Source organism: Cyclopterus lumpus, chromosome 22 (assembly GCF_009769545.1).
Source record: "Cyclopterus lumpus isolate fCycLum1 chromosome 22, fCycLum1.pri, whole genome shotgun sequence".
Taxonomy (NCBI): domain Eukaryota; kingdom Metazoa; phylum Chordata; class Actinopteri; order Perciformes; family Cyclopteridae; genus Cyclopterus; species Cyclopterus lumpus.
In genome coordinates, this window is record NC_046987.1 from 19,928,913 (window position 1) to 19,948,505 (window position 19,593).

A 19,593-nucleotide genomic window follows, 5' to 3' on the forward strand; every position below is an offset into this window, starting at 1 on the left:
AGGCCGTCGGTGCAGAGCTTCAGGAGCGAGCTGAGGTTCCCTGTCAGCTGGAGGCAGACTCACAGGCACTGGCCCAGTTTGTGTCTTCGGGGGAGGCGGCTCGCATCAAGGCCCGGCTGACCCAGATCGGCCGGTACTGGGAGGAGCTGAAGGAGAGCGTACAGCAGCTTGACGGGCAGCTGGAGGAAAGCTCCTCCCAACAACAGAAGTTCACAATTAGCCTCGAGGAGGTAAATAGGCTTATTGATACATGTTTTACAGTACAGAGAATAGCATTTGAGGAAGATACGGGCTCACAGTTCTGATCTTCTCTCCTAGGTGCGAGCATCTCTCAGTGAGCTGCACACAAAGCTGGAGCGTCCCATCAAATCCTGCACCTCCTCATCCGAGACGTACAAAGCTCTTCAGAACCACATGGTGTTTAATAGTTTTTACCTGTTAAATATACTTTCCTCCCTTTAATAATGAAGGAGGAAAGTATATTTTAAGCTTACCACAGCACCAGCTGTCCTCCAAGCTCACGGATGATGCTTCGTAAGTCACCGTTTTTGTTTTCTAGGATGTCTGTCAGAACCAGGAGCAGCTGAAGGGAACCTTGCTGTCCCTGTCAGCTGGTGCCAGAAGACTCAGCGACAGAGAGCCAGCGGAGAGGATCGTGACGGAGCTGGACGACGGCTACGAGCAGAACGTGCAGCATGCGAAGGACAAACAGAGCACTCTGGAGAACCTGCTTTCTCTTTGGCAAAAGTAAGCAGACCTGTCTTAACAGATGCATTTAACATTATGCACGATTTGGATATCATGTCAATAAAAGCAATCATTGGCTTTTCCAGTTAATGGTCATGTTGTGACACTCCAGTGTTTCTCTTGCTTTTCAGGTATGAGAAGCAGCGATCGACCTTTGTTTCCTGCTTGGAGAGAAGCGAAGCTGCATGCAAACCGGAGAGTCAGTATCTGTCAGCCGACAAAGCCAAGCTGCGCACAGAGCTACAAGACATTCAGGTACCAAAATGCACACACACGCTCCAAAAATAAATCTTAACCCTAAAATAATTTTGCAAAAAGATAAAGAAATGGTTAAAAACGATTAGCTGCTGGTTGGGATCATATTTTTTCCCCCCGCCACAACATGACGTATATTTTAAAGAAAAGTATGTTTCTCTGGCAGGTCTTCCTCTCTGAGGTGCAGTTCCTCCAGCCTGCTCACGCTGAATTGGTATCTTTGGGCACCTCTCTGTGTCCGACTGCACCAGAAGAGAGAGCGAAGCAGCTGAAAGACGAGCTGGAGACCCTGCAGACGAGACTGCACCTTCAAAATCAAGTCCTCCCTCAAAGGTAAATGATCTCACACAAAAGAGCATTGTTTCCACGAGACAATGTCACGGTGAAATATATTTCAGCTGGTTAAAGCAGGTCTTGTCTTTGCTGACGTTTTTGTCCCCCAGAATCAAAGAGCTTCAGAGCCACCTCTCGCTGGTGGAGCAGTTCGACCAGGCGCTGCTCAAATTCTCCCAATGGGGGGAGGCCATGCTCTCAAATCTGCACTCGACTTCACAAATCAACGTCAGCAACCTGCAGTCCGCCACCAAACAAGTGAAGGTCAGAACTACACGGAGGCCTTGTTCATCCTGTTTCTGCATGCAGTGGGCGACCCCTTCCCAGAGCCACTTAAAGCCAGTTAGCCAACGAATAGCATCTTGTGTTGAGAGCAACAACTGATCCTCTATTAATTGCCTGTTACAGGAGACCCAGGGTTCCTTGCAGAAGCAGTCCAGTGTGAGACAGAGCTTGGAGCAGCAGACCGAGAAGCTCTGTCAGTTCTGTGAGCCCAGTGACGCTCAGCTCCTCCGCGGCAGAGCGGACGGCTGTCTGCAGCCCTTCCTGGAGGCCCGGCACATCGCCGAGCTCCAGTTAGAGTGCCTCGAAAGGCTCGAGGCCTTTCTGCAGACTCACGGTGTGGCTGCCGGGGTGCTGCGGGGTCTGAAGCAGACCGTGGAGAGCGCCGGGAGCTGGGACCGCGGAAAAGTAGAGGAGCTGCAGCAGGAGCTTTCCACCATCGTCCCGGACATCAGCCAGCTCGAGACGCTAGCCGTCAATCTGGACGGCAGCCTCTGCAAGAGCCATCTCCACATCGGCGCCGGCGAGGGCTCCCGTAAGTCATGCCGCATGCTGGCCGATTCCCTCAGTGCTGAGCTGGATGCAGTGAGGAACCTGCTGGGGACGAAGCAGAGTGAAGCGGAGGCCCTGGGGTCTCTGTGGACCTCATTTAGACAGCGAAAAGAACAGCTGCTCAAAGCTGTGGAGGACATTGAAGAACATGCTGACCACCAGAGCTTCAAGGAGCCCAGCCTGCATGCACTACAGCAGAGGTGAAGCATAATTAAACATATTATGCCAGTGCCGTGGGTGGGGATGAGAACAAGTTGAACATGTCCTCCCTTTTGTTTGTCAGGCTGAGGTTCTTCAATCAGCTGGAGGACGAGCTTCAGTCACATCAGCACGAGGAACAGTGGCTGAGGGACAAGGGGAACCAGCTGGCCCAGAGAGATGCAGAGCTGGCTGGGGAGGTATTGAGGGAAATCAGTCTGCTGGAGACCACATGGGAGGACACCAAGAAGCTCATCACAGAGAGGTACCGACATAGAGGGAGAGGGTCTTAACATATTGCATCAAAAACACGCAAAACTGGGAGAAAGAAATCAATGGTTTGTCATTTTCTTTTCTTTTCTCTTTTAATTGTTGCAGATATAAATGAGTAAAAAAAAGTAATATAGTACTTTGTCCTCACATACACTAATTATTAAGAAAGAAGTTATGAAAAACTTCTTTTTGACACCTGACCTCTACAGTTTTAGTGAATTTTCTTTACCAATTCGTTCGCGTTTTGTTTTGTTGTGCAGTTTATTGTATATTTGTTGTGTTTTATGTTTACAGTTAATTTACATAATCTACAATACACTTGTCTCTCCCCCCCATTGACAGACAGGAGCAGTGCAATGTCCTCGTTGAGCTTATGAAAGAATACCAAATACTGAAAACCTCCATCAGCAGCATTATTGAAAGCACCGAACCTTTTGTCGAGATAAGCTCTGTTTTGAAGGACCACGAGGAAACCAGGAGGTCACTAACCAAGGTCAGGTCCAATTATTAATCTATCTTTATTTTTTTTAAGTAAACTTGTCAGAAAAAAAAGTGTATCTTGGTTTTGTCTTTATTGCTCATCAGGATACTTAAACGGTTTGTTGTCTTCTCTTCATTTGTAGCACGAGGCGGTGAAGATAGAGATGGCTAGCAGGCAACATGAACTGGATCAGTTCTCCGGTAAAGGAAAACAACTGGTGATAGAAGTGAAGAAGATCCCCGAGTGTAACGCCGAGGTGATGAAGAAGGACATGGAGACCCTTGTGGACCAGTGGCTGGACGTAAGTCTGACTTCAGGAGTCGATGTGCTAGGCAATACGTCTTCAAAGGATCAATTCATTGCTGGGTTTGTTTTTTATGGGATTTGTTAGACAACAAAAGAAAAATGAAATATTGTCAGCCCGATCTATTAACAACAATCAGCAAAAAGTTCTCACGTACAATTTGACACGTCTTTGGTTGTCTTCACAAATACAAAAAGACCACAACACCGTCTACTTTAATGGAACTGTTGTGATTTATTCCACTTCTTCTCAGGTGTCTGAGAAGATAGACGATAACATCGATCGCCTGAACCAGAGTTTGACGCTGTGGGAGGACGTGCGTAAGATCAGCGAGGACACCGAGAGCTGGACGAGCATCTGTGTGAGTGAACTGAACGAGAGCCTGAACAACCTCAACGACAGCCAGAAGGTGTCGGCAAGGCTCTCCGTGTTACAGGTAAGAGTTCTGACGTCATAGTACAACCTGGTCATGACCAGTTCGACCTACTTTGGTTACCTGATCGGTATGCTTTCCCACAAAAAGACCACGCAGATGTTAAATTAACCAAAAGGGGATTTTGTGCAATCAAATTGACTGACGTAATCAACATGACAGCTGCCTGCTTTCAATGACCGCAAAAGGCCTGAAGACATGCACACACTGTGCAGCCACAGCCACTGGGTACCACAGAGGGAAGGAACCCAGAGGGGGTGTAATAGCGTTCCTGCTTCTCATGCATCCACAGGGCGAAATGGGCGAGAAGGAGCAGAGACTTGAAATCCTGCAGAGCAAATTATCAGAGCTCAAGAAGTTCAGTCAAAGTCAAGAGACGCCTGCTAAGTTACAGGTACTGGAGATGATTATGATGCTATTTGTTTTGTTTTCTGCTTACACTGAATCGATTGACCAACAGATATTATTAACCCTTGACCTGCGGGTTGAGCAGGTCCTCCTCTTTATAATGCGTGCGTGTCACTTTTCTTGTACATGCATCAGGGGTTGGAGAATGACCTTCGTAAAAAGATCAGCACTGTTCAGAAGCTGCATGAGCAGGCCAGGGGAAACCTCATGGACTTCACTTCTCAAAAGAAACAGCTGGAAGACTACATCTCACAGATGTCTGCATGGCTCAGAAGTATGGAGGACTCCCTCGTTTCTTCGCCCAGTGGATCAGATCCTGAGGACATCTGCAGAGTGAAGGTGCGTCCTAAATAACAATGACGCTGTCGGTGTTGCAGATAGGCTGCCCCCTTTTTCTCTCACAGGGCTAATTTACATCTCTAAACGTGTTTTTAAAGGACCTTCAGAAAGAGCTGCAAAACCAGCAGGGGAGTATTGACGCCACGAGGGAGAGCCTCAACACGCTGTGTCGAAAATATCCCTCTGAGGAGCTGGCTGGTTTGGGATCAGCTCTAACTGACCTCATTAAGACTTACGAGTCTGTGAACCAGCTTTCTGCCAGGACGCTGGCATCGCTGCAGAACTGCCTTCAGCAGCAGTTCAACGGTGAGAAATCCCCCAAAAACTAAATAAACAGAATAAAATGTGTAGTTTTACTGAAGTAGCCACTTGCAATACTTGTAATACTGAAGGTTATACACATTTAAATACAGCACAATACATACCACTATTGTCCTGTGGCTATGACCCTCCTATTCAGTTCTAGTTTTTAATGGGAAGCTATGTCTCATGGAGTGTAACACCACTGCTTTAGCCAGAAGAAGTTTGATTCTTTTCATCTTGTGAGTCGACACCAGCATTTCCTTTCCTTTTCTTTTCCTTTCCTCCTCAGATCTAGTTCAGGAGTTCCATCGCTGGCTTTCAGAACAGAGGGAGATCGTGAAAGAGTGCTCCGACAGGTCTGGAGACACTCAAATTGTGGAGCGCAAACTACAGAAACTAAAGGTGAGACCGACGCACCAAACATGTCATTAAAGTCAGTAAAATGTGGATCGTGCTCTTATCTACAGCTTGTGAAATTAAAAAGGAGTTACAAATACACAGCTAATGTGATGTGTGGGTTATCTGTCAAGGGCGCCATGGATCGCGTGGAGGAGGGTGAGGTGCGTCTCACTCAGGTCTGTGAGGAAGGAGAGAAGCTCCTACTCCATCTTCCCAAAGCCAGCGCTGGCCAAGTGCAGCAGCACCTCTCCTCCATCCAGCAGGACTGGGACAGCTTCGTGGAGCAGTGCAGACAGAATCAACAGATCCTGGAAGACAGCGCGTCGCTCATGAAGGGGTAAAAAAAAACAAAAAAGACTCACACAAACCGGGATCCATCGAGCACTTTGAAAGACACACTTTTATCTAGCGCCGCGTCGTGAATTCCTTTTCAGGTTTGAGGGTCGCCTGAAGAAGCTCCGCTGGTGGTTGGAGCACATGGAGAAGAGGATGGCCACAGATCTGCTCGAAGCCAAGCAGCGCGGTCCTGAAAAGGCCGCCCTCGAGCAAGTGGAGGAATATCAGCAGGAAGTGCTCAAAGAAAGGTTAAAGTCTGCATTTAAAAACATGAAATGGACATTAAATACTCCTTGTAGCTTATTTAAACGTGTTACTTCCTTCCGTGCAGGGATTCCTTTGAACGCCTCGGTCAGGAGGGCCAGGCGCTGAATGAAGGCGGGCGAGGCGACGGGAGTGAGACCAGAGTGTCCGCTCAGCTGCAGTCGCAGCACCAGGCCTTACTGAGGCGTGTGAGAGAGAGACTGCGCAGCTGCCAGCTGACTTTACAGGAGCAACAGGCCTTTGAAGATACGTTGCAGACCACCTGGATGTGGCTCAACGGCGTCCAGGAGCGCCTGGCTTCCCTCAACAGCACCGTTGGCAACAAAGAGACTCTTGAGAAAAGACTCGGTCTCGTTCAGGTCAGTGGCCTGTAACCCTGATTTTAAAAATATTGTGCTTTGGAATGCTGCTGTGTTTTCTGGACACGTTTTTGAAGCTTGTTGTTGTTGTTGTTTTTGTATACATGCAGGATATCCTGCTTATGAAGGGTGAAGGTGAGGTGAAGCTCAACATGACGGTGGGAAAAGGAGAACAGGTTCTGAAGCACAACCGATTGGAGGGACAGGAGGCCATTTGTTCACAGCTACAGAGCCTGAAGGACGCCTGGGCCAACATGTTGATGACCTCCATGAGTTGCCACAGGTAGGACATGTAGGCGGAGGACTGATTACACTCACTGGTGCCACAGCTCACAATCGAGGGTGAATGCTCTTCTTTTATTACCCGTAAACTGTTGTTGTTGTTGTTGTTTATAGTCGTCTGGAGTGGACAGTGGCCCAGTGGACCAGCTTTCAGGAAAGTAAGAGCCATCTGCAGCAGTGGATGGAGTCAGTGGAGCAGGAGGTGGGGATGACTCTGCCTCAGCAGCCCGGCCTCAAGGAGAAGTCCGCTCTGCTCGAGCGCCTCAGGGCCATCCAGGCCGACGTGGACGCTCATGCAGCGGCGCTGTCACGCCTGACCGAGAAGGCGGTGGAGATGCTCGAGAAAACCGGAGACCAAGCGTTCGGACCGGAGTCGAGGGCGGAGCTCAATGCGCACTTTGCCGACATCTCAGCTGTTGTCAAGGTGATTTAAATACAGGCATGGAGGTACATAACGGTACTAAATCGTAAGATGATTAATTCGGGATAACAGGGCCAGCCAAAAAGAAGCCGCATGTGGTCTGCACACAAATTGTTGCCAAAATTGAGAGACTGGTTACATAAATCAGAGCATTAGTCTAAAATATACAATGAAATATATACATATATATCTTCTGGTAGTAATGGACATTGTCTTGTTCTTCCTCAAAGGGTAAAGTCCAGTCCATGCAAAGCATTGTGTCTGAGCATGAGCAGTATGTTGACGCTGTGAGAGACTTCAATGACTGGCTGATTTCAGCAAGAGAGGAACTGCAACGCTGGTCAGAGCTCTCCGGAGACTCGACCTCCATCAAGAGAAAGCTCTGCAAGGTGCAGGTGAGGACTTCAAGAGGTTGTGTGTATGTGGCTCCTGGTCACAACAGTTCCATATTTACAGTGTCTTCTCCCAGATGTAGTTATAGACCTCCACCACAAGGAGGCGCCTGGGAGGCATCTTCACCAGTTCTGCTGACTCATCTCATTGTAGGATTAGCTCGACGTCAAGGTCTTCCAGGGGCATCGAGCTCCACACCTTTTAATGAAAGTCTGCCATGTGGCAACAGTTTAATTATGTCGGTCACAGTCGAGGGCTTGTGGGCATAATTTATGGATGAGGTTTGCATTTACTGTGATTAAGACTGTTATTATAATTTGAAAGGAGTGGTATCACTCCAAATGTTGTCTGGCTTTCGTGTGAGCCCATTACCTTTGCAGAGGTGACTGTCAGTCATGACAAGCGGCCAGATTAAGAAAAATAAAAGACTTAAGCAGAGGATTTCAATCGTCTGGGTCCAGGCGAGCACACACTTTGTCACTTTGGGGATTCAAGGGCATTCCTACTTGGAAGTTACTGGCCAAAGATGACAATTATGATCCCTTTTGCCCTTTTCCAGGAGTTGCTCGACTCGAAGCAGCGAGGCAGGGAGAGGCTGAACCGGGTTCAGAGGTGCGGGGCTGTGTCGAGAGACCACACTGGCTCCGGGGGCTACGAGGCTATGGAGCGAGAGGAAGCGGCCCTCCTTTCGTCCTGGGACCAGTGGGAACGCGGAGCACTGCAGACCCGGGCCAGTCTGGAGACCGCCCTCTCCCAGATAACCAGCTCTGAGCAAGAGTTCAGCAGCCTGTCGGCGCAGCTGGAGCAGGACCTGCACGACTTCAGCCGTCAGCTCAAGGACTGGCGTCTGTGGTTGGCTCAAGCAGCGAGACAAAACGAAGGAGAGGAGGCCGTGAAGGGCTGGCAGATAGCAAAGGTAGGCCTCGGCTCAGTTTAGTCCCATTAATAAGCCGCTAGTTGACTCGTTCATTTGAAATGTTAAGGGATTTCCGTGGGTGTTTGTGTTCCTCTCAGGACACTTTGGAGGAACTCGTCAAAGCTGAGCCCGTGTCCGACAGTCTGAAGACTCAACTCAACGATCTGTGCCGATTCTCCAGAGACGTGGGGACACAATCTGAGAGAGTGTCTGCTCTCATTAAGGAGTACAACAGGTGAGAGAGGTTGTAAAAGAAACACACACACCCTCAGTAGGTATTTTACACCTTTTCCATTTAATTAAACAGCTATACTATACACCAGGAGTGACCATACAAATATCATTTATGTAAAACAGTGCATTGCAATATTATAAACCCACGATAAATATGACCAGTTCCTCCGAGACTAATCCTTTTGTTGTTTCCATGACAACATTGGATTTTGAGGTGTTGTGATACTGGACTGCAGAATATGTTTTTAATTATCGGTCCACTTCATTAACAATATACATGCAATGAGGTGGACCAATAATTTCTAAAACAAATTAGAAACTATTTACACTATAATGCAGTTTAAAGTACACCAAAGCACAAGGTGCCACATAACTGAAAGACACACGGTCAACAAACATTTTAAATTCTAGCTTCACGCAGGTTATACTTTCTGCAGGATTTTTGGATTCGATCGTGTTTCAAAGCAAATGTCTTACTGCTTTTCATAGCCACTCACTAAATGCCTAAACAACAAATGGTCAGATTTCTCTGCATTGATTAACGACGACACGCGGCTTGCTTCTAGTCTGAGTCTGCAGGCGTCCCGGGAGTGCCAGAGTAAAGAGAAGCTGCTGGAACAAGGCTTCCGCTCGGTCTTCAGAGAGTTCCAGAAATGGTTGGTCAACGCCAAGATCAACACGGCCAAGTGCTTCGACGTCCCCCAAAATGTTAACGAGGCCTCGTCGAGCCTGCAGAAGATTCAGGTACGGCCCTCAGAGTCACATCGAACGCATGAAAACGACCTCACCGCCACACAGCTTTTCTCCTGTACTAGTCATACGTGGGTCTCGATGGATTTTAAGAGTTTCACTTCATGCTTGTGTCATCGTCTCGTCTCCTATTCTCTCCTCAGGAGTTTCTAAGCGACAGAGATCAAGGCCAGTCGAAGCTCAATGCCGTGGTTGTGCACGGCGAGCTGGTCAGCAGTAACGCAGCCAAAGACAAAGTGGATGCCGTTCGGGCTAAAGTGAACACGGCCAGAGAGGACTGGAAGCACATGATGACCAACCTGCACAGCCGAGAGACGAGTCTGCAAGTAAGCACCTAAAAAAAAAAAACAACAACATATAAACAGGTCAAGGAAACATCTCGACGGGTCTCTTTACGCCACGTCCGTTGTGTTTCAGAACGTCTCGTCTCAGATGAAAGACTTCGAGGCGAGCGCCGAGCCTCTTCACGAGTGCCTGAACGCCACCGAGCTGGCCGTGCACGAGAGCTGCACGCGGCTCCACGATCTCTCCGCCAAGAAGCAAGAGCTCCACAAGCTCCAGGTACTCCTCCGAAACTGAGCCTGGAACGCCTCATCTCAAGGCCACTCGTGTTCAACTGCCACAGCCACTCAGTGCCTCCATGACTATTCATTTGCAGAAACTCACAACGTCACAGTGTTTTTGGGGATTGCTGCCAGCAGCTTATACTAACTGCCAGTTGCTATTTTATTTTTTTAATTACTGCCATTTTTCTGCTTTGCTTCTTTCAGATGTCCTCTTAACAGTGTCTATCATACACATTAATACTTGCCTCATTTATAAAATAATTGCTTTCAGTTTTTATGAATTGTTTTAAACTGCCTTTGCACGTCATGACCATCAAGAGCCCATAACATGTACTGCCAAATGTCTCGTTCTCTTTTTGCCACGTCGCCGCCTCCAACCCGTCGAGTCCGTGTCTGCGTCTCTTGTATCTGTGTGTCAGCTCGCATGCCTCGTTAATAACCTGCTTGTGCTCTTCCAGTCTGTGCTTGAGGAGTTAGCCTCTCACGAGCTTCAGCTGAACAAGCTGCGAGAGAAGGCCCAGCTGCTGTGGGACGAACACGCGGCCGGCAAGGGTTTTGTGCACCGTGTCTCGCAGCTCTCTGCTCAGTACCTAGCTTTAACCAGCCTGACCAAGGTACAGTAATGCCTACCAACCGGGGCTTTTTCTGGGGGTAGAGCTGGAGAGCGGACAGAGGCACTAGACTGGATCGAGCACTCACTTAATATTGTTTTACAGTGATAAACAGTGGAGGTACTAACTCACCATGATTACACACTAATGTCTTAAACACAGAATGTAGACGTTTGCTTTTCTTAAATATCTTTTGTTTCTAAATCTTTATGAATCCGCTTGTAAAAATGATCAGTTTGCTGTTGATTCAATTTCTACAACCCGCGGTTGTAATTTCCTCGTTGCGCGTATGATTCTGCAGGAGAAGGCGTCACGGATCGACCGGATAGCCACGGAGCATCAGCTCTTCTCCCAAGGGTTGAATGAGCTGCAGAACTGGGTGGCTGACACCAGCCACATGCTGCAGACCTACTGCGCCCCGACCGCCGACAAAAACGTCCTCGACAGCAGGACGATCAAGCTGGAGGTATGAAAAGGTCGCCTGTAGAATGAACCCTGTGGATATCTACCGTGCGAGAGGTGTGTTTACACGTTGTCGTTGTCGCACCAGGCCTTGCTGACTGCTCGGCAGGAGAAGGAGATCCAGCTGAAGATGCTGATCACGAGAGGAGAGTCGGTTCAGAGGAACACCTCAGCTGAAGGAGTGCCCGTCCTCCAAAAACAAATACAGGACCTAAAGGACTCCTGGGATGCTCTGCTTTCCGCCTCCATACAATGCAAAAGGTTCATTCTTAGCCACGAAGTAACAAAATGTATTTCAAACTGCCTTTTGGTAGCTTCGTAGCAACAATACTGTTCATCTCCATCCCGCTGTACTGCGTTTGCCAGGTCTTGGATTGCTGCTATTTCTCCAAGTACTTGCACCATTGTCTGATTTTGTTATACTGTTTTAAAAATTGACAGTCAGCTGGAGGGTTCCCTGTCTCAGTGGACCAGCTACCAGGAGGATGTGCTCCAGTTTGTGGCGTGGGTGGAGCGCGTGGAGGAGAGTCTCGACCCCACTGACAAGCAGTGCCCAGAGATGAGAGACAAAACTGCTAATCTGGGCAAAGCCAAGGTACCGCCATCTTCTTATTCATGCTGTATACCATTAGGTGTATAAATGATTTGGTACATACACATACAGAGTACTTTCAAACCTTAGATTGCACACGTTAGATATACGTATTTACTTAAAAGAATGCAGTTAGTTGATGCTGTACCGCTGTTGTTTCAGTTGCTGCATGAGGAGGTGCTCAGCCACAGCACCCTGCTGGACACCATCACTGCAAAGGGGGCCGGTATCGCCGAGAACTACGTCTCCCAACTGGAGCTCCAAGATCTGCAGGAGCGCTACAGCACTATCAAAGACAATGCCGTGGTAATGAGAGAGTGGACAGCAAATCTTACTTTAAATATTTATTTCAATTGATTGTGTAAAAAAAAAAAATCATAAAAGTAAGAAATTTACAAAAAGAAAACAATGTCTTGAGGATATTGCCCTATAAGCTATTATTTAATTGCCTCTTATAATAATGATCCATTGTCATTTTAATATTTGTGAACGCAAATTGGCAATTAAAGGAAAATATTACACTGAAAAATTACACTGAAACACAGTTTGAGTGTGAAGTGTTGACATTTCAAAGCAGTTGTCGCACATCAACAAATACGTTGAGGAGTTAGAATGAATTAGCCATCGCATTATGACTTATGAATGCTTATCTTCACCGTGTCCTCAGCGGGCTGTGGGCAAAGCAGAGGAGCTGGTGAAAGCCCACGAGGAGTATCAGCGGGGCCTCCAGGCGTTTGAGGACTGGCTGGAACAAGAACAAGAGAAGCTCGGCTGCTACACTCAACTGGAGGGGGACGTCGATATGCTGGAGGAGACGCTGCAAAAGCTACAGGTGGGGAAAACGTTGTAAATAACAGGAGCATTAAGTTCTATTATTAAAATATTGTCTAAAGGGTGAGAGCTGAAAGTGCTCAACCGCATCCATGTGACTACAGGAGCTGCAGCTGCACTGCACGGAGGGCCAGGCGTTGCTCAACGCCCTGTCGGTCAGCCGGGAGCTCGTCATCCACTGGGGCCCGCCGCAGATGGAAGACCGGGCGCTGGAGACCCTGCAGCAGCAGTGGAGGCTGTACCAGAGCCGGCTGGCCGAAAGCCGGGCCCAGCTCAACAGCGCTCTGGCCAAACTGCGGCAGATGGAGCAGAAGTTCCAGCGTCTCGACAGCTGGCTGAAAGGCATGGAGACCAAAGCACAACTGCGTCGCCACCGGCGGTCCGACCGCGCCACCAAAGACGCTCAACTTCAGTTAATAAAGGTTAGTGTTACGTGCACAGAAGTTATGCACATGTAAATGCTTTAGTTGTATTTTAAGTCCAATCAGAAAGAAGCGTCTTTCAACGAGTTAATTTTGCATTGGAACACCTCCTAATGATCCGTGTTTGGTCAGAGCTGGCAGGAGGAAGTGCTGGTTTACCAAGAGGAGATGGAGGGCCTCAGCCTCTTGGCTCAGCAGGTTCTGGATGAGACCCATATTAGCAGCCGGATAAGTTCCAGAGCGACCCAGATCACGGCCCGCTACCACATCCTGCTTCTGCATTTACTGGTAACAAGGCGTCCAGTATCCGTATGTTTGTTAATAGATGTGCTTTGATTGCTTGATGCATTTTGAAATTGCTTCTTCAACCAGTCGCCCAGAATTCCACGTTTAAAATCTTTTGTTGTAAATCGTTTTATTTTTAAAGATAATTGGAAAGATGTCCTAAGCTTTTCTTCAACCGTAACTTGTTGTCTCCTCTTCCTTTGTGTCGCAGGAGACGATCAAACAGCTCCAGGAGGAGGTGTCCTGCATTGAAGAGGCCCAGTGTGTCTTCAACACCTTCTCCGATTGGCTCAGCGCAGCTCAGAATAACTTCAGCACCGTGGCCATCAGTGTTGATGTGGTGGACCGCTTCGCTATGGACAGAAAGATGAAGAAACTGGAGGTGCTCCCTCTGACATGGAACACAAACTATTGCTAATAAAAAGTCGCAGCACCACTATCAGACTAAAAAAAATGAATAACACCAATCCCATGTACGTTTCAGGCTCTTCAGGCAGACATGGAGCAGGGTCACTCTTACCTGAAGACGATGAGGGAGAAGACGGAGAGAGCCATGGCGTTCCTAGAGGAGCCTGAAGCAGAGCAGCTGAAGGAGGAAGTGGACGGCCGCCTCTTCCAACTGAAGGAGTTGATGGAAGCTCTGCGAACAGAGCACAGCTCCCTCGAGAAGTGCATCTCGCTCTCTAAAGACTTTATGGATAAGTACAAGTCCCAGGCCCAGTGGGCGATGGAGACCAAGAACCTCTTAGCGTCTAGCGTGGAGCCCAAAGCCGAACTTTACCAGAAGAAGGCTCAGCTGGCAAAGTACAAGGTGACTTAAAACTGGCTATTCTTAGGAATACAGTTAAAATAAACAGAATTCCTTTATCTGCAATATTTGTGCTCTTTTTTTTTTTTTTTAATGCAGACCATCCAGCAGACGGTGCAGTCTCATGAATCCGCGGTGAAATCTGTCTTTGAGAAAGGAGAAGCGCTGCTGGACACAGTCCACGACCCCACGATAAGGGACAACATGAAGAAGCTGCAGGCCGACTACCAAGATCTCTGCATAGCAGCTACGGTATGGACACTAAATGTTGGGACGGCGTCTCACATGAGAATCTGAAATATGTTGATTACACGTCACGCGGCAACGTGAATCTCTTGAGATTAGCTGCGTGTGTCGTATTTTAGACGCAGGTTCAAAACCTCGTGGAGTGGGTGAAGGAGCACGAGGATTACAACGGCGAATTGCAAGAGGTTGAGAAGTGGCTCTTACAGATGTCCAGTAGAATGGTCACCTCGGACTCCATGCAGACCAGCGGCATGGAGATGGCGACTCAGCAACTTGCCCGACACAAGGTGACCTTTACTGGACAAATAAAGATTAGACTGAAAGATTATTACACGACTTTTTTAAATACTTTGTGGTTTGCACCTACATGCATTACTTCTGGCGGTCTTTGTTTTTCAGGCAATAATGGAGGAGATCGCCAGTTTTGAGGAGCGTCTCACCAGCTTGAAGCAGAAAGGAGAAGGTCTCATAGCCAGCTGTACGGACCAAGTTCAAGCTAAGATCGGCCAACAAGTCCAGGCTCACCAACAGGGAACCAGAGATAGCTACGCTGCCATCTGCAGCACTGCCCAGCGCGTGAGTAAAACAAGACGACGCGGATCTTGTATCTTCTTGCTTTCCAGAAGAAAAAGAACATTTTAAAGATATGCCTTAGTTACGGTCTTACCTCACCTTGTTTTAAACAGGTGTACCAGAGTCTGGACCGGGAGCTGCAGAAACACGTGAACCACCAGGACACTCTGCAGCAAAGTCAGACCTGGCTCTTCACAGTGCAGGAGGAGCTTCATCTCAACGACCAGGGACCGTCGGGTCTGCAGGAAGCGCTCAAGCAGGTGCGATGTTGCCCACTCTTGGAAAGCAATAAAAAAAAAACTATGTATTTTTTTTAATGATTTACTTTAATTAAATTGCTTTTGCACACACAGGTGAAGAACTACAGGGCCCTCCAGGAGCAGGCCAGCACCTACCTGGACCTGGTGTGCTCTGTGTGTGACCTGTCTGATGACGCCGTGAGAGTGACCGCTGCTCAGGTGCAGCAGGTCAAACTAACGGTCAGTCATTGTTACTTCCTTATGCACTGTACAACATAAAAGACACATTTTATGAATCTAGGATAATTAGTGCATCGGGCTTTAAGGCGAGCACATATTGCCCTTCAAATATTCGTTCATCCGTCAGTAATTAACAAATTCTGCCAATATTGCCTGTGGGAAGGTGTAAATATGTTGTTGTTTTTGCAGATAGAGGAAAGGATGTCCAGTGCACAGGAGCTCTCAGAGGGCTGGAGGGAGATCAAGGAACAGAAGCAAGATTTGAGCAGCTTGTTTCAGGACATGGAGCAGCAGCTCCTCAGCCTCTCCAGAAGACCTGCAGAGCTGGAGACCAAGATAGCTCAAAACATGCTGTCTCAAGCCAAGGTAGGAAACCGCATCAGAGCGGCTGATCTTACATAAATAAATACATACTTCATGTCTGCTTTGTACCTCAACTATACGGTCCAGTGATTCTAAATATGAATACGGTGGTTATTTTTGTTATTATCATTTAATATAACATTGTGGCTCGGGTTACGTAGGGATTAAAGAGAGATCTTCTTACTCTTTGGATGTGTGAGGGCGACTGTGGGTCAGTGGTTAGTCGATGTGTCCTTGAGCAAGACACTTGACCCCTGATCTGTGTCAACGGTGTATGATTGTGATGTAACGTATTATTCGGGGTTAACATCCAGTATATATTGTGTTTCACTCAGCAATGCAGCCAGCAACTGCAGTCTAAACAGAGCATCCTGACCAGGATGACGGAGACCGTGAGCAAATTGACTGGCGGCCTGGACTCTCCAGAACATGCAGAGCTCGACCGCCTGGGCCACTCCTGGCTGGAGCTCTGTAACCAGGCCGACAAGCTGCAGATCCAGAGAGAGGAGGACCTGCAGAGGTCCAAAGAATACCACGACTGCATCACCGCAGTGGAGGCGCTGTTTGAACAGGTGTCCAAAGAGTGGGACAATCTGGCCAGGTGTGTTCGTACATCAAGTACACATCAACATGAGTCCTCACATGCCGCTGTGGTCTGTGTCTAATATTCTCCTGATGGGACCAACGGCAATAAGTTTTGTTATCTATTTTTTTTGTCTCACAGAACGGATGCAGAAAGTTCATCTCAGCACTTGGAGGCATTGAGGAAGCTCGCGGTAACTCTGGAAGAACAAAAAGGCACCCTCGAGGACCTCAAGGAACAGAAACAAAAGGTCATCCAACATCTGAACTTGGACGACAAGGAGCTGGTGAAAGAGCAGATCAGCCACTTTGAGCAGCGATGGTCTCAGATGCAAAACCTGATCGAGAGGAAAGTCCAGGACTCCGTGGTGACCCTGGAAGACATGGGCCATGTGGAGGCCCGTCTGAGAGAGGCTCGGGACTGGGCCGAAGAGCAGCAGCCCGCCCTGTCCGAGGCCATGAAGATGAGTCCTCCTCCTGAGCTGGCTCAGAGCTTCCTGTTTGACCACCTGAGCATCTGCAGCGAGTTGGAAGCCAAGCAGCTGCTGCTGGCACAGGCCACGGCCGACGCCGACAGGGTGCTGGCCCGGCTGGGCCTCAGCGAGCGGCAACGCCTCCAGCAGCTCATCGTCGACACTCGACACGAGGTGGAATCTCTGAGTGTGAAGGTTGTGCAGCGCAGGAAACACCTCAGCAAGGCCTTCACGGAGAGAACGCAGTTCCTGATGGCGGTGAGCCAGTCCATTTCCTGGGTGCAGCAGAACGAGAAGAAGGCTCAGGCTGAGGAGTACATTGCTTTGTTACCCGACGACCTGGCCAAGCAGGTGAGAACATGCAGGAACATCCAGAGCAGCCTGAAGGCCTATCAGAGCGAGCTGACCTCCCTGTGGTCTCAGGGGAGGGACCTGATGAGGGACGCCAGCGAGGAAGAGAGGAATGAGATTCTCACAAAGCTCCAGGAGCTACAGAACATCTTCGACAAGACATTACATCGATGTGGCCAGAAACTTCAGGAGCTTGAAAAGGTCCTTGTTTCCAGAAAGTATTTCAAGACCGACTTGGAGAAAATATCCCTGTGGATAAAACAAGCGGATATAGTCACCTTCCCTGAGATCAATCTGATGGTTGGAGATGCTGAATTGGAAGTGCAGCTGCTCAAGTATCAACAGATAGTCGAGCAAGCAATCGATTACGAGAACCTGCTCCTGATTGTACAAAGAGCAGGTCAGGAAATACTGCCCAGCCTGAATGAAGTAGACCACTGCTATCTGGATGAAAAACTGAACACGCTCCCCCAGCAATATAACAGCATCTTAGCACTAGCCAAAGAAAAGCAGGAGAAGATCCAGCAGGCCATCCTCACGAGGAACGAGTACACCTCGTTCATCGACGTCACCCACAAAGCCCTGAAGGAGCTGGAGGAGCAGTTCAACCATCTCGGCACGCAGCCTGTGGGCCTCCAAACGGAGGAGGTCGTCAGTTTGCAGAACGATTACAAAATGATCCAGGCGGACCTGAGCAACCTCGGCCTCGCCGTGAGCGAACTGAACCAGAAGAAAGAGGGCTTCCGCAGCAGCGGTCAGCCGTGGCGCCCGGATGAAATGACCCAGCTGGCGAGCCTGTACAACGGCCTAAAGAGGTTGGTTGAACAGAAAGTGGAGCACCTGGATGAAACCTTGGAGTCGTTCGAGGACCACAAGGCGATGGCCATGCAGGTGGACTCCGAGTTAAAGGCCACCAAAGAGCAGCTGGTGAAGGTTAACGCCGAGACGCAGTCGGCCGAGGAGAGGCTGAAGAACTACCACGCTCTGGCGGGGAGCCTCCAGAGCGCCAACTCTCACTTGTCGAGGCTCATGGAGCAGATGGACACCCTCGCGCCCCGCGTGGAGCGAGCGGCCCACGATGCCTCCAAGGAGCAGGTGGTCCTGTGGCAGGACGAGCTGCGGTCGTTGCAGGCCGCGGTCGGGGATCTGATCGAAGAGTGCGAGAACCGGTTCGTCCTAAGCAAAGACTTTGAGACGGAGATGAAGAGGACCCTGGACTGGCTGCAGCAGGTCAGGGACGAGCTGGGCTGCGCCGTGATCGTCGACGTGAGGGTGGAGAAGGTGCAGGAGGAGATCAGGAAGCAGCAGATCATGCAGGAGGAAGTGCAGTCGAGGCTGAGAATCGTGGCCGCCCTCAGCAGCCGGGAGAAACAGCAGTTCGTCGACGCGAATGAGCTCGTCCCCGCCCACGTGGACACGAGCCTCGAAGAAATGGCAAAGCTGCAGGCGGACGTTCAGAAAGCACTGAGCTCCAAACAGGTGGGACAATATGACAGATTATGCTGTTACCTTAATGCCCGTGTACAGTGTTTGACATCAAAATGATTGCATTCATGGTAGAAACTGTTTGTTTTATTGATGATAAATGAAGGATGCTCAATATACAGTGCTATATACGGGTTAGCTATATAACATTTCCATTGAGGCATGAAAAATAACATTAACAAGCGTACAGATATATGCAAATGTTCAGTACAACAATGATGATACAACAACTGAAATATGTATTTCTTTTCTTTTGTGTACAGATTACTCTGGAGGAAGCCCTGGGCTTGTGCCAGAAGTACCACTTCAGGATGCAGTCGGCCTGTGAATGGCTGGAGGACGCCGTGTCCTTCCTGCAGCTGGCGAGCCTCGGCGTGGACGTGGAGAACTACGAGGAGTGTCTCCGACAGCAAGGGGACATCATGGCCACCGAGCAGGAGTTCCTCGTCCACCTGGAGGAGCTGCAGGCCCTGCTGCCCCAGCTGGAGAACCTGGTCAACCCCAAAGCCAAAGATCAGCTCCGCGTGAGCGTGGATTCAGCCGAGCAGAGGGGCGTGGAGGTCCGAGATCAGCTGCAGTGTCACCAGGATGTCCTTCAGAGGTAGTGAGAAGCAAAGAGTGACGATGCATGTGTAATATATGTTTTCAAAAATAATGATGGCATTTTATATCATGACATTTTGTGTTTCTCAGCTGTGTGGCTCAGTGGAAGTCTTACCAGGAGTCGAGGCAGACCGTCATCGAGCTCATGAACGAGGCGGAAAAGAAGCTGACTGAATTTTCCACCGCAAAGGCCGCCACGAGTCGAGAGGCTGAAGATAAGCTCTGCAGTCATCGGGTAAAGAGAGGACACATGGGCCGGGGCTTCTACGAATGCCGTGCGCTTACTTTAATAACTGCATCTTACTTTTTCAGTCCCTCATCTGCCTGGTGAATGGCTTCCAAGAGAAGCTGAGTGGCTTAGAGGAGCAAGCGGCCCAGCTGGAGCTGGTGGGGAGCGACGCCAGCAAGGCCACCATCAGTCGCTCCATGACCACCGTGTGGCAGCGCTGGACGCGACTACGCAGCGTGGCGCGGGGACGGGAGCGAGTCCTCGAGGACACGGCGCAGGACTGGAGGACTTTCAGAGAGAAGGTGCAAAGACGGACGATAATCAAGTGAGAGTTGTTTTTCTTTTCCCAGAAGCTGACCCCTTTTCACGA

At 49.1% G+C, this 19,593-nt stretch overlaps 1 protein-coding gene across 6 annotated transcripts in view; it reads left to right on the forward strand.

Annotated features, from left to right (window-relative positions):
• Window positions 1-19,593, forward strand: part of syne1b (spectrin repeat containing, nuclear envelope 1b) — a 70,611-nt gene that overhangs the window by 23,123 nt on the left and 27,895 nt on the right. For 5 of the 6 annotated variants that reach the window (XM_034562738.1, XM_034562739.1, XM_034562740.1 and 2 more), the window contains exons 34-79: window positions 3-230; window positions 319-417; window positions 560-747; window positions 879-1,002; window positions 1,169-1,335; window positions 1,446-1,599; window positions 1,744-2,369; window positions 2,453-2,632; window positions 2,983-3,133; window positions 3,264-3,422; window positions 3,679-3,861; window positions 4,151-4,252; window positions 4,402-4,605; window positions 4,704-4,911; window positions 5,198-5,310; window positions 5,439-5,644; window positions 5,742-5,891; window positions 5,975-6,266; window positions 6,377-6,549; window positions 6,663-6,972; window positions 7,200-7,364; window positions 7,922-8,278; window positions 8,377-8,513; window positions 9,079-9,256; window positions 9,406-9,588; window positions 9,680-9,823; window positions 10,741-10,905; window positions 10,990-11,162; window positions 11,343-11,496; window positions 11,656-11,799; window positions 12,161-12,325; window positions 12,429-12,746; window positions 12,879-13,034; window positions 13,243-13,413; window positions 13,516-13,842; window positions 13,939-14,091; window positions 14,205-14,372; window positions 14,485-14,661; window positions 14,772-14,918; window positions 15,012-15,137; window positions 15,327-15,503; window positions 15,836-16,101; window positions 16,225-18,385; window positions 18,655-18,992; window positions 19,085-19,229; window positions 19,307-19,525. In XM_034562738.1, coding sequence (XP_034418629.1) covers window positions 3-230; window positions 319-417; window positions 560-747; window positions 879-1,002; window positions 1,169-1,335; window positions 1,446-1,599; window positions 1,744-2,369; window positions 2,453-2,632; window positions 2,983-3,133; window positions 3,264-3,422; window positions 3,679-3,861; window positions 4,151-4,252; window positions 4,402-4,605; window positions 4,704-4,911; window positions 5,198-5,310; window positions 5,439-5,644; window positions 5,742-5,891; window positions 5,975-6,266; window positions 6,377-6,549; window positions 6,663-6,972; window positions 7,200-7,364; window positions 7,922-8,278; window positions 8,377-8,513; window positions 9,079-9,256; window positions 9,406-9,588; window positions 9,680-9,823; window positions 10,741-10,905; window positions 10,990-11,162; window positions 11,343-11,496; window positions 11,656-11,799; window positions 12,161-12,325; window positions 12,429-12,746; window positions 12,879-13,034; window positions 13,243-13,413; window positions 13,516-13,842; window positions 13,939-14,091; window positions 14,205-14,372; window positions 14,485-14,661; window positions 14,772-14,918; window positions 15,012-15,137; window positions 15,327-15,503; window positions 15,836-16,101; window positions 16,225-18,385; window positions 18,655-18,992; window positions 19,085-19,229; window positions 19,307-19,525 — 11,031 coding nt within the window. Of the gene's footprint in view, window positions 1-2; window positions 231-318; window positions 418-559; window positions 748-878; window positions 1,003-1,168; window positions 1,336-1,445; window positions 1,600-1,743; window positions 2,370-2,452; window positions 2,633-2,982; window positions 3,134-3,263; window positions 3,423-3,678; window positions 3,862-4,150; window positions 4,253-4,401; window positions 4,606-4,703; window positions 4,912-5,197; window positions 5,311-5,438; window positions 5,645-5,741; window positions 5,892-5,974; window positions 6,267-6,376; window positions 6,550-6,662; window positions 6,973-7,199; window positions 7,365-7,921; window positions 8,279-8,376; window positions 8,514-9,078; window positions 9,257-9,405; window positions 9,589-9,679; window positions 9,824-10,286; window positions 10,443-10,740; window positions 10,906-10,989; window positions 11,163-11,342; window positions 11,497-11,655; window positions 11,800-12,160; window positions 12,326-12,428; window positions 12,747-12,878; window positions 13,035-13,242; window positions 13,414-13,515; window positions 13,843-13,938; window positions 14,092-14,204; window positions 14,373-14,484; window positions 14,662-14,771; window positions 14,919-15,011; window positions 15,138-15,326; window positions 15,504-15,835; window positions 16,102-16,224; window positions 18,386-18,654; window positions 18,993-19,084; window positions 19,230-19,306; window positions 19,526-19,593 lie in introns of all 6 variants that reach the window. The other variant, XM_034562744.1, reaches the window with a different exon arrangement.